Source organism: Heterocephalus glaber, unplaced genomic scaffold (genome assembly GCF_053883595.1).
Source record: "Heterocephalus glaber isolate CG9 unplaced genomic scaffold, H.glaber_assembly_v1.0 deba00000071, whole genome shotgun sequence".
Classification (NCBI taxonomy): Eukaryota; Metazoa; Chordata; class Mammalia; order Rodentia; family Bathyergidae; genus Heterocephalus; species Heterocephalus glaber.
Window position 1 is genome coordinate 6,112,221 of NW_028258137.1, and position 13,870 is coordinate 6,126,090.

General features: G+C 48.8%; 1 protein-coding gene across 1 annotated transcript in view; it reads left to right on the top strand.

The window, feature by feature from the left end:
* Positions 1-1,154: 1,154 nt before the first annotated feature.
* The window catches only part of Pkd1l3 (polycystin 1 like 3, transient receptor potential channel interacting), a 71,593-nt gene continuing 58,877 nt past the window's right edge, over positions 1,155-13,870 (top strand). Inside the window, 4 exon segments of the mRNA XM_087190027.1 lie at positions 1,155-1,215; positions 7,592-7,891; positions 10,703-10,867; positions 11,445-11,630. Of these exon segments, the coding sequence (XP_087046153.1) occupies positions 1,155-1,215; positions 7,592-7,891; positions 10,703-10,867; positions 11,445-11,630 (712 nt within the window).

The following is a 13,870-nucleotide window of genomic DNA, read 5'->3' on the forward strand; positions in this document are numbered from 1 at the left end:
CAGCTGAAACTGGCGGAAACTCCCACCTCTTCATGTCTGTCTCCCATTTACAACCCAAAGCTTAGTAGTGCCCGGTTCGTAGCAGGTGTTCAACACATAGGCCGTGAGTGGACAAGCAGTGACTGCCTGGCTCGTGACTAATCATATTACTGTCTCCGGTTGCCATAGCAAAGTACCTCACACCAGGTGCCTTCAAGCAGCAGTTTATTCTCAGTGGGGCCAGAAGTCCAAAATCCAGGCATTAGAGGGGCCATGATCTCCGGGGTGGTGGGTCCATTGTGACTCTTCCGGCTTCTGCTGCTGGCTCACGACCCTTGGCACTCCGGGGTTTGTCCACACTCAGTTTCTACACACTGCTCTTCACTCTGTGTCTCCATTCTGTGTGTCACAATTTCCCTTTCCTTTCCAAACACCAGTCACTGGATCAGGCCCATTTTACTCCCCGGTGACCTCATCTGAGCTGGACCACACCTGTCAAATCCCACGTAAGGTCACAGTCAAAGCACCAGGGAGTAGGACTTCAGCAGATCTTCCTGAGAGACACATTTCAACCTACAATAGTCGGTAAGCAAAATGATTTCAAACATGGGAAGGGAGAAGTCCAGAAGTAAAAGTATTTTTACAGCCAAGTTCTTGTAGTTCCTTTTGTACTCTTCTCTTATTCTTTTTTTTTTTTAAGCTTGCTGTTACCTTTAGATTGTTAAGACAGAAGTAGATTGAACTGCTTTGAGGAGAGAGACGATGTGACAGTTAGGTCCTGTTAGACGTGAGAAGGCTTTGGAGAACAGGTTGACGTGTAAGCTATTCTGGAAAAAGAGTGTAAGCACATGAGCAAGTGTGGAAGACAAGTAATCTCGGTAGAGGAAACAGAATTTCAAAAGTGAAGGTGGACAGAATGGGAAATAATTTGCCAGCTACTCCTCTGACAGAGGTCTAATATCTAGAGTCTACAAATAACTCAAAAAAGCCAGACCCCCCCAATAAAGGACCCAATCAAAAAATGGGCAAATGAAGTGAACAGACACTTCTCGGAAGAAGTACAATTGGCCAATAAATACATGAAAAAATACTCAACTTTGATGGTCATCAGAGAACTGCAAATTGAAACAACATGGAGATGCCATCTTACCTCAAAAAGAATGGCCATCACCAAGATGTCGAAGAGGAACACACTGGAGAGGGTGCAAGGGGGAAAGGAGCCCTTCTACATCATTGGTGAGAATGGAAACTAGCATAATCACTATGGAAATCGGCGTGGAGATTCCTCAAAAAAACCCAAACTATTCCACTTGACCCAGCTATTCCCCTTCTAGGCATCTTTGCAAAAGAGTTAGTGGCATTGCATTATAGTGATACATGTGTATCCATGCTTATAGCAGCACAATTCACAGTGGCTAAATCTTGGAAATGCCCTGTATGTCTATCAACAGGGGAATGGATAAAGAAAATGTGGTATTTATACACAACGGAGTATTACTCTATCATAGAGAAGGATAAACTTGAGTCATTTGTCGGAAAACAGATGCCCCTGGAGACCAGAATATTAGTAAACTAAATCAGACCCACCCAGAGGCTTAAATATCGCATGGTTTCTCTTAAAAGAGAACCTCAAAATATAAGTAAGGTGAAAAGAAAGACAGTAGGAAGGCATCTGTAGGAAATGGAGGCGCTTTGAGGCCCTAATGTGAAGTAAATAAATGAGACGCAGGAGCTCAAATACCGCATAACTTCTCTTATATGGTAAACCCAGAGTATAAGTCGTTTTTTAAAAATAGCAAGAAAGACAGGCAACAGGAAACAAAGATAGATCCTTTGAAAATGGGAAGTGGATCCAGAGATGCAAGGAGGGAGAAGAAAGGAAGGGGAATAAAGAGAATTAAGGTATGGTAAGCATACGTACCCACCCCTAAGATGAATGTAAACATTACGTACTGCAAACATGGGCAGAGGTGGAACCAGGAGTGGCAGAGCTCCCAGTGGCAGAGAACTGGGGTGATAGTAGTTGATGGGGTTCTGCCCGAGGCCAGGCTTTGGCATTCTGACCTCTCCCTGAGACACCCTTTCTTCAAGCTCCCCTGCCCCCAGCGTCCACCCCTCCCACTCTGCAAGTCCCTCAAGGTCCACATTATCAGCCACCCCATAAAAACAACACAGTGAGTGTGCATGAGCAACCCTAGGCTCACCTGCACATGGATATTTAGCATCAAGAGGATTCTGCTCACCTTTCCAGGGACTGAGCTTACCAGCTGCTTCTGAGACATGGTTCCCAAGGGTGAGAAGGAAACCATCAGGAAGGCACCTAGAGCTGCTCACTCCCAGGCCTGGGTCTGAAAGTTGGAGGCTTCAGGTGGGTCCTGCAACAGAACCAATAGAAGGGCAATTGATGTCACTTGACTAGGGCATGGTGTCCATGGAAAGAATCACAGAGCTGCTCTTGCCCCGTGGTCCAGTTATCCCAGCTCTGGATATACCTGTGTATGCGGGGGGTCCCCAAGAAGCAGCCCCAAGATGAGCACTGGGATGAAAAGAGTCATTTGGGAGGTGAAGCCAGGAGATACCAGCAGAAGCGTGGGGAAACAAGCAAACCAGGCAGTTCATGACAACAAGAGTAATGACAAGGAGACATTTTGATGTTACAAATAATATGCATGGGATGTTACTTATGATGCATGGAAATGATGGTGGGACAGGAAGAATAGCTTCTCAGACCCATTACCCTGGAGGGAGCTAGCATTTAGAGGCCCTCAGCTAAGGCTGGGTGGGGGTACTGGGGTGTCTGCTACACAGTATGAAGGAAGGCCTTCACAGCAGGGGTGATTGTGTAACAAAGCCACATGGCGGGAAAACGGATGTGCAGAGCCCGTGTGACAGGCACAGAAACGTGGGACTTGCACAGTGCATGTGCGTTTGGTGAAGAGGCCAGGCGCCATGCAGCGATGTTGAGCCAGCTGGCACCGCAGAGGAGGCGTGGAGTCTTCTGGCGAGTGGAAAGTGGGGTGGTGTGAACCAACCACATCCCCACCTCTGTGCCGGCAGCACCTGTCTCCTGGGGAGCAGTTGTGCAAGGAACCACAAGAAACTGGAAATGTGTTAGGGCAGTGGGAGAATCCATGAGAATTCCTTTTTAAAAATTTGTACCAGTGCATGTTTGCAGTCCATAATGAGTACATTCATCGAGGGAGCTGGTCTTTAAGGCCCTACTGAAGCCAAACTCGCCATCTTTTTGTTTTTACACTGCCAACCCCAGTGGAGGCTGTGGCTGGGTCAGATGGTTGGAAACTCGTGCACATTGAGCTGGTTCTGTCCTGCTCACTTTCCATGTAAGCCTCATGGACACAAAGGTTAAGGGACATCAGAAACTGACATCACCAAGACGAATTCCCCACCCAAGGAGCCTGCAATTTTTATCAGAATGCGAAAATGGAATTTAGCCTGCAGATCTACTTTGTTATCAAGTGTCTCCAGACATGTTCCAGTAGGGACATAAACAAAGCCAGTGCCCAGGAGATAGATTATCACAGTGTGGGGCCTTCCACATAGTTTCCTAATGGAAGTCATTAAAGTTTGGCCCCTGGAGATAACAGGCCAGCTCTGCCCAGCCTGTGTCCCAGCCTGTGAGTCAGTGGTGACAGTGGATGCTGGTCCTGTCCCTCTGCCGCTGCAGAGGGCTGGGTGGGGCATCTAGGAAAGGTGAGGCTGAAGTCAGGCCAGGGACCCGGGAGAGGGGGCCACGCCAGCGCGTTCATGGAACCCTGCTCTGAGCCAGGAGGGGACAAAGTGATGTTGCCCCCAAACTCAGGAAGAAAATCACTCACATGCTGCCCTCTGAGGATGGAGAAGCAACATGCGGTCTCTCCATGGAATGGGCGTTACTGAGCCACGTAAAGGAATGAAGTATTCCTTACACTCTTGAAGGCATGATGCTAAGTGAAAGAAGCCAAACACAAAATGATACAAATTGAATAAGATATCCAGGATATTCAGATCCATGGGGACAGAAAATAACTTCATGATTGCCAGGCCCTGGGGAGGGGAATCGGGAAGCACAAAAAAACCAGGGCACAGAAAAACTATGTCAGAGCAAAGTGTGACCTATGGCGCATGAGAGGAGACTCAGATACAGGCTTTGTGTGAGCAACAAGGCTGGCTTACTTGCCCAGGTGGACAGGCTGAGATGGAGAAAGATGTCAGCAATTTGCTGGAGAAGAAGTGAAGTTCTACAGGGTTTGGGAAGGGAGGTGCTGACTTCAGGAATTTGGAGTGGAAGGCTGTGGCCAAGTTTTCCAGGACGATTGGTGCAGGTGTAGATAATATTGGGCTGCTCAGTGCCAGGGAGATGGCATGTCTTATCCTACATTGTCTCTATGGCCATCTGTTCTGTTTACAGAACAGGGCGGCATGGCCCGTTAGTGGGCTCCTGCTGTGTGTTGAGGATGGCACGTTTCCTGAGAGGGTCTCACCCAAGTCAGGTATGACATAAAGTGACAACTTCAACCAGATATTAGACATCTGTGCTGTCTAAAGTGTGGCCACAAACTGGGCACAGTGATGCACACCCATAATCCCAGAACTGGGAGGCTGAGGCAGGAAGATCACCAAGAGTTCGAGGCCACCCTGGGCTACATAGTGAGTTCAAGGCCAGCCTGAACTACTTAGCAAGACCCTGTCTTAAAACAACAAAAAACCATAGCTGCTCATGATACCAATTCAGAAGGCTCCAGGACCCCGCCTCAGGGTCTAGCTTCCATCTCTAATCTCAGACCACTAACTTCTTATTGATCCAGCACCCAGAAGGAAGCTCCCCCACTGCCATCCCACACTCCTAGGGCAGAGGAGGTGAGCCGCGCAGGTGCCAGAAGCACCCTCCCCTCCCGCCGTGGAAATGAAAAGACACTTAAACAAGCCTCAGAAACAGACTTCCAGATCACCTACAGCAACCCCAAAGGGAAATGAGATGGAATAATCTGATACTCAACCACCTGGACTGTCTGAACTGGCAACAAAAGAGGATCTGGGAAAAATGAAATCAGAAATAATTACTAAGATAACAGCAAAGATTGTGCTTATGGTGCAAGACATGATTAATAAATCTAGAGAGGACACAGATAAAAAACCAGAAGATCTGAGGAACATGATGGAATCCCAACATAGGAAACAAATGGAATCCATAAAACAGATGCAAACAGATTTCCCGGAGATTAAAAACTTCTTATCGATCCTTTTTTGCAGCTTGAGTGTTGATTGGCTGTTAAGCCACATCCTTTATGTGTCCCTTATTCTGACCCAGAGAGCCTATGCAGGAGTTTCTTTTCTGAAAAAAATATTCTCTTCTCTAGAGGAGCTCTAGTACTGGGGGTTGAAATAATTTCCCCACCATTAAAGTCACACAGCAATTGGCCGAATTTAACTAAGTCTGAAAGTTCTCATGAACAAACATCATTCAGGCAGGCAATCAAAGACCCCCAAGGACAGATATGTTAATTCTGTAAAACCCTTCCTAAAACTTTTATTCAGTAAACTTGCAGGGAGTGCCCCACCGAACAGAAAGTAATGACCCATTTGTCAGGAGATGAGCAGAAGGGGACTGGCCGCTCAGAGAGTACAGGGTTTCCTTTGGAGGTCATGAAAATGTTCCAGAACTGATCACAGCAATGGTTGCACAATCTTGTGAACATACCAAAAGCCACTGAGCTGAATGCTTTATTCATTATTTATTTATTTAGAGACAAAAGGCCTCACTATGCAGTTCAGGATGACCTTGAACTCACTATGTAGCCCAGGCTGGCCTCAAACTTTCAGCGATCCTCCTGCCTCAGCCTCCCGAGTGTTGGGATTACAGGCAAGCACCGCCATGCCTACCAAACCCAAGGTTTGTGTGTGTGTGTGTACAGGGGATCGAACTCAGGACCTTGGACTTGTGAGGCAGGCGCGGTGCCACTGAGCTAAATTCCTGGGGCACACCCAATGTTTTAAGTGAACTAATAAAATGGCATGTGAACTATATCTTAATAAAGCTATTACTAAGAAAGGAACGAGGAAACTCACAGGGGAGAGAGACAAAGAGGCAAGATCTACAAAGCTCACAGAGGAAGTGGTTTCTGAGCTAAGCCTTAAAGGTCAGGGAGAGGCTGGGGGCAAGGATGTCCCTGGGAAAGGACAGAAAAATGAATGCATAGCCATGTGAAGGAGGGTCACAGCCAGGTGGTCTGACAATGGGAAGAGCTATGATCTGAGCTTGTGGAGTTTTTTAGAGAATTTATTATTTTACAACAAGTGATACTTTCATGGGGTACAAAACAGAAAAGTTGCAAAAGATGGCCACAGAAATAAAAGTCTCCCTCTCTCCTCCTGGGTACCCAGTTTCCTCCCAGGTGATCACTATGGCCGGGTTCTTGCATGCTCTTTACAAGATACACCAACACATATGAAGGCATGTTTGTGTATGTTTTCATACAAATGGAGTTGACCGTACGCAACGTCTCACGCTTTGCTGTTAACACTAACAGGAATCTTAGAGATGCTTCCAAATCTCTATGGGAAGGATTTGCTTGTTTTTAATGGATTCCTAGGAGGTACCCCACTTTGTTAGTCAGTTTATCAGTGTACATTTGGGTTATTTCTAATTTTTCTTCCCATAAAGTTTTGTAGTGAGTAACCCTTAACATGTGATATTTCGTACATGCATACATTTAAATGAGGGTGAAATTCCCCGAAGTGGAACTGTGACATCCCAGTTTGTGCTTTTTGCATGCGGACGGTTATTGTCACAGCGCCCATCCTGTACCAGGCCACACTCCCATTGGCAAGGAGCGGGAGGGCCTGCTTCTGTGCACTTTGAGGGATGAGTCTGGGAACACTGCCAGGGAGCCAGACTCTGCAGAGCCTTGCGCACAATGCTAAGAAGTTGTATTTGATCCGTCGAGCCTAGAAACACCTCGGAGGGGCTGGGTAGTGGGTGAAGGTGGACAGGCCTGAGTTTTGAAAGAAAGTTCCTTTTCATGGTGACATCAATCAATTTGTGGGGCTTTTTTTTTCTCCAGCAGGCCTGAGTGATAAAGTGATGAATGAGAGGGGCCCCGCTGTCCGTTCGGATTCCAGCCACACCAGGACAGGATGGTTATCTACGGGGCCAGCTGCCATTCTACACAATGGGATCGAGTATGGGCACTGCTCTGTCTCTTCATCATCCCATAACTCTAACTTTCCTCCTGTTCTCTTTTATCACTGGCTTCCATGCGCCATTGGCTTCTTCTGAAACATTTGGTCCTTGGGTAGTGGCATAAAATCAATAGCAAGGCATTTTTATCAAACACAAACAGTTGACCAGATGACAAGTAGATGACACAGCTGCTTTATCTTTCTCTAAGGCCCCGGTGAACTAATCAGCTCTGTGACAGTCGTGCAGGACAGGAGTGGGCAAAGCCAAAATGCAGGCACATTCACCCCGAGGCTTTTGTTTCTGAAACAAAAAGCAGTTGCTATTTTTCGATTCAAAGGGAGATGGGAAGATGGATGGCAGAGGATTGGAAAGGCACCAGGATATGAAAGCCCAAGAGCGAGCTCCATCCAGTGGTTCCAGCGGTGGTCCCAGGATGCGCGGCAGGCTTGGTACTCCTGGGGCTTTCCCTGAGGCTTAGGGCTGTCATTGCTTGGCCAGAAGATGACAGCTTTTGTTCTAAGAGCCAGGTAGCCTTCAGAGAGGCTTGCTATGAACTTGTACCACTCAGACGCACCTTCCGCAATGCCCAGAGCTGGTGTGAAGGCCAAGGAGGCCATTTGGTCTTCATTCGAGATGAAAGTATGCAGCACTTTCTGCAGCAGCACCTCTCCCAGGACAGAGAGTGGTGGATTGGGCTCACAGGGACCTCAGCGCTCAATGGGACCACAAAAGGTAGGTGCTGGCACAGCTGTGGTTTGTGGGAAGCCTGTGATCAAAATTCTCACCGACCCTTGTCACCCAGAGACCCACAGAGGACATGCTCCTCTTTGGTTGTCTTGTGGATTAAATAAAATAACTCACTGGGCATACCTAGCACAGAATCTGGCACTATAGTCTGGAAATGTCATTTCTTTGCATGTACTATGTGTGTGCACGCGTGTGTGTGTGTGTGTGTGTTCATGCTGGGGCTAGAACTTGGGGCCTCACACACGCTAGGCAAATGCTCTACCTCTGAGCTGCACCCCACCCCAGGCCTTCATGCACCTAATTCTAATTCTAGCTGTGGCTTCATCAGTTCTTGCTCAAATAGTGCCAGACACTGTTGTGAGTACTTCATGGCCATTATCACATTGATCTTTAGAACAAGCAATGAGAAATTTCTTACTGTTGTCCTCACTTTGAGAATAAGAAAGCAGTTTCAGGAAATAACGACTTACACATCCTTCCCCAGTTGCTATGAGATTAAACCAGGTCAGGTTAGCACAATGCCTTTCACATCAGATACTGCCTTTACGGTCCTCCTGGAAACTCTGCCTTCCTCTGTGCTCTTCGAGGGCTCCCTCTGCACCCTAGCAGTCAGAAGCATCCTTCTGTGCCCCTGTGGGGCCCTGTCCACTCCTCTGAGACAGTGCTTTGGGCATGGCTGAAATAGACTATCTGCTCTTCAAGGGAAGGAATGCTACATTGGTATTTAATCCTGATACTAACGAGGTAGGCATGGCATTGCTTATTTTGCAAGTGAGGACAATGCAGAGAGGAATGGGCTCATCCAAGATAGCATGGGAACGTGTAGCAGGGAGGTTTTAAGCAACTCCCAAGCCTGCCTTCTCCTGCTGCATAACATATGTGTCCGGGGTCCTCCTAGCTCCTGTAGAAGCTACTGGGCTCAGAAATGAGTAGCTTGGTCTGAGCTGAGCACTCACAGAAATATACGGGGGTACATGGAAATGTCTTAAAAAGCCAGCAGTTGGGGAAGATCATTTCAGGCAACTCACAGCCAAGGGGGCTCAAGTTTTTAAGATGTTTCTCCAAGCAATGTCTGTTGAAATTTTCTTGACTTGAAGATGTGACAGTTGTGGATTTCTGTGTATTTGAACCATTCATATGCAGCTAAGGATCTGCATCTAGTAAGATCTCCCAAGGTATATCATGTGGTTGTTAGCATTCGGGTTAGGCTGTTAGGTTTATGCTGTTAGGGTTAGGGTTAGGCTGTTAGGTAGCACCCTGCAAGACAATGTTGATGAAGAAGCAAGGGCCAGGGTACCATGAGCAATATGATAGCATGCGTGTAAATAGATTTCAGGTATTCATAAATGCTGATACGTAGGTACAGGTCAGCCTGGAAGGACTTACAAGAAACTTAGTAATGGGAACAATCCACAGATGGGAGAAAGAAGGTGTTTTAATTTTGCACCTTTTCATAATGTTTGACATTTTGAAAATGTTAGCGTGGATTTATGTTCTTTCTGAAGGTAATAATTATAATCTTTGAGTCTTTGGGGCCCACTTAAAAAAGTTGATTTATTCATTGAATACTGAAGCATTCATGAGAAGAGATTCTAAGAAGCAGGAACAGGAACAATGATAGAATTGAATAGTGATCATGAATCACAAGGACGACAAAGTGGCATTGAGCAGAAAAGAAAGAAGCAGTTGTCACGACATTGGGATAAGTAGAAATGGAGTAGCGCTTGTGTTGTGTGGGATGGGGGAGGCTCAGGAAAACTTGGCAGAAGGGCCTCACCCACTGGCATTGACGGAGGGCTGTGTGAATCTCAGGCAGAGGGTGAGCTATGTTCCAGTCTTTCCCTGTCCAAGGGCTCATCTTCCAACTGTCAGAAGCCCTGTGAATACACCAACCTTGTCCTCCTGCAAGTTATCAGAAAAGGGGAGAATACTTAGAAAACAAGTCTAGGCTCTCTTTCAAGATGAGCCTTTCAAAGTTATACTGGTTACCTCAGAAACAGAAGTATGAGGAGCTAGTGAAAACCTGGTGTCGGTATTGTCCTAGATGTCTCCCATCAGCAACTTTGAAGGGGCCAAGCGACCTGGGAAAGACATGAGTTCCAGTATATTCCAATCCCAGAGATCTCTGCTGAGCAAAGTCGACAAATGCAGTTGGTCAAGAATGAAGGGAGGGGCCGGGAATTTAGCTCAGTGATTCCAATGCCTGCCCTGCAAGTGCAAGGACCCAAGTTTGATCCCCAGTACCTAAAAAAAGGAATGAAGGAGATTATGCAGGATGGACTAGGTCTTGAGGAAACTTGTTTCTAATGGCCTGTGGTAGGCACGGCTGCAGGAAGTGACGCGAGAGCAACACTCTCTGTCCACTGGGAAGTGATGGTCTTTATCCGGGTGCAGCCCTGGACTCGCTGTTTGCCATAGAAACTGGTGTCTCCTCTAAAGGAAGCTCCAGAGCTGATAAGTGAGAACACCTGGCCGGGCCCTCTTGCAGTGGTATACCTGTGACCTCCTGGCACACTCGGCTCTCTCTCACCTCAGGTGGAGCAGAGCCAGCAATAGCATGACTGTGTCGAGCCACCTTTTAAGGGCTCCCCTATGGGGGGTCCCAGACCATACACCCTGAGAATTTGAAGCCAGGGGCAAGGGTTTCATACACCTCCGCTGGTATGGGGCCTGTGCCTTCACCCCTGCCCACTGACCGAGCACCGGCGCCATCCTAGGTGCTGAGCCCAGCCAGCCCTCCCAGAAAGGAGGCTATGAGGACTCCTGCCGAGTCCTGGTGGTCTGTCCCCATCCCAGGCCCCGGGACCTGGTTGGACACCTGCAATGTGAGCTTCAGCAACTGGCAGCCACGACAGGCGGGTCCCGCTGGCCACGCATGCGGCTACATCAGGAGAGGCTGCTCCGCCGAGTGGGAAGCCACAGACCGCTGCGCCCAGGCCTTCGCCTTCATCTGCCAGTTCGGTGAGCTGGCCCCGCCTCCCCCCCCCACTGTCTCCTGTCTGGCCTGGCGCAGCACACCGGCCCGGCCTCATCCGCCTCCTTGGCTTCCGTCTCTCCGACTGCCTCTTCCTGCCTCCCTCCTCCTCCGTCTCAGACATCTCCCTTCTCTTTCTGCCCCTCTCTGGCTCCCTGTCTCATTAGGGCTCCTCGCTCTGTGTCTTCCTGTTTAAGTGCCTGTCTTTCTTTTTGGTTGTTGTTGTTTTTTGTCTTGTTTTGTTTTTTTTTTTTTTTTGAGACAGGGTCTCACTATGCAGTTCAGGCTGGCATCGAACTTATGCCAATCCTCCTGCCTCAGCCTTCTGAGTGCTGGAATTACAGGCATGCACCACCCTGCTTGGCCCTTCTGTCATTTTCTGACCTGGCCACTGTCTGGAACATCCAGGCTCTTTCCCTTTTGGTCCCTACCCCTCGCTGTGATGCCCCAGATCGCCGTATCTCATTTCTCTCTCCAGCCTCCAACTCACAGCTCCCCGCCCTGCCATCGGTCAGCCACTGGCCCATCTTGCTCTGACCCAGTGTCCCCTTCCCTTTGTGACAGAGGTTGGCCAGAGCCTGGCGTGTGAAGGCCTCAATGCCACCATGCACTGTGGCTCCGGGGAGGTCATCCAGGTCCAGGACGCTATCTATGGACATCAGACCCCTCATTACTGCCGCCAGGATGCGCCGTGGGCCTCGGACCCAGAGGAGGACTGCAGTTGGGTCAGCGTCAGGGATGAGGTGGCAGGTAGGACCCATGGACAGTGCTGACGATGTTCAGATGCGTGGGGACACTGGCCAGGGAGCAGGGGCTGTGGCTGACGTCACACAGCCTCTGGAACAGGGGGCGTCTGTGCCCCTCGCCTGTGGGAGTGCAGGAAACACCCACATATTAACTTAATAGTTTGAACTCTGAAATATTTAAAACATACAGACAAGAATAAAAATACAAAAAAAAAAAAAGAATAAAAATACATGATGAACTCAGAGCCACTACTCACCTTTGTCAGATCTGAACGCTCAAGATTACCTTGTTAAAAAAAAAAAAATGAACATATAGCCGGCTGTGGTGGCACACACCTGTGATCCCAGCACACAGGAGGCTGAGGCAGGAGGATCGCTGTGAGTTCAAGGTCAGCCTGGGCTACATAGTGAGATCAAGGCCAGCTTGAACTGCATAGCATGACCCTAACTCTCAAAAAATAACACACAGCTGGGGTGTGGTGGTGCGCTCCTGTAATCCCAGCTACTCAGAAGGCTAAAGCAAAAGCATCACAAGTTTAAAGCCAGGCTGGGCAACTTAGTGAGACCTTGTCTAAAAATTCAAAAGTTAAAAAAGGTTGGGGGTGTAGCTCAATGGTAGGTCACTTGCCTAGCATGTGTTCAATCCTCAGTACTGCAGAATAAAACAAAACAGAAAATGGGGCCGGGGATTTAGCTCAGTGGTTCTGCCACCTACGTTGCAAGCAGAAGGTCCCAAGTTTGATCCCCGGTACAAAAAAAACCCAAAAAAACCCAGAAAGAAACAAAGATTGAAAGCAAAAACATACACACATGAAAAAACCCCAAACACATCACAAGGTTCCTGCATAGTGCTTCCTCAACCTGGTCCCGTTCCTGTCACGACCTTGGTGTTTATTAATCACTCTTATGGTTCTCTATTCCCGCCTTCTATTTCCGCTCCCTAAACAGTATGTGGTACCATTTTGCAGGCTTTGCTGTTTACATGAATGGCACCACTCTGTATGTGTCATTCTGCAATGTAGTTTCCTTTCTTCTTGTTGTTGTTATATTTTGCTCAATGTCATTTTCGAGACGTGCAGCCCATTGCTCGTTCGGTTCATTTGTTGCATCCCTGGGCTCGATTTCTCCCTCTGCCGGTTGAGAGGCAACAGGTGGTTTCTCAGTCTGCCCTGTGATGAATCAGGCATTCTCATTCCTGGTGGAGCCTCCTGTCCCCATGTAAGTCCCCCTAAGATTTGCTTTTCTAATCAGAAGAGAGCTCTGGGCTCCACTTCCTTAGTGACAAGGGCTCAGGCTCAGGGACTCTTGGGGCTTCCAGAGCCCTCTGGGAGGAGTCAAGTCCTCAGAAACCCCCTTTGATTGTCCAGGACCCCAAGGGGCCCTCTCTGGTCTGCTGCAGTGACCACTGTCCAGGCTGTGGAGTCCCGGGAAGCCAGGTGGTCTCTACATCTTAGCTCGGGGCGGGGGGACACAGCAGAAGGCGCCCCAGCTGGGAGCCTGGACCTCACTCTCTGCCTGGTGACCTTCCCCGGCTGAGGACCTGCTGCCACCCGTAGGCCCTTTCCCCATGAGGCCCTCAGTCCCCTGGAGCAGGGTAGGGAAGGAAAGGCTGGATCAGCTCGTGGGACGTCTGTGACTCTCCTGGCTGCTCCTGTCCTGAGCTGTGGCCTCCAAGGAGCAGTCCCTGGCTTGCGAGCCTCCTTCACCGAGGTGCCCTGGGGCTGGGCAGGCTGTTGCCTCAGTGTTGAGAAAGAGGGGAGCCCTGCACTCACTGGGAAGGTCCAGGAGAAGACCTGGGAGGGCCCCAAGATCTAAGTGTCCTGATCACTCACTCTGGGTCACTCATTCATTTGGTTGGCCGATAAACATTTATTGAGCCCCAGTACTGTGCTAGTCACCATCCTGGCTTTGTAGATTCAGGGACAGATCTGTCTGTTTTTCAAAGAGCTCAAAGTCCAGAGGGGACACCGAGGTGTCTGCTCTGTGACTACCGATGTGATGAATGCTGCAGCAGGGGAGGGAGCCAAAGGTACTGAGAGTGACTCACTCGAAGCTTGTTTTTCCTCTGCTATGGGCCATGCACTGTCTTGTGTGCTGGAGACACAGTGGTGAACAGAATGTTTAAAATCTCCCGCACTCCTTTGGAGATTATAGAGTAGCGCTGTGGATACACGGAGAAGGAGCACAAAGCTCAGGTGGAAGGGAGTCCATCAGAAATCCTGTGGGTGCTGAGGTGGCAGGATG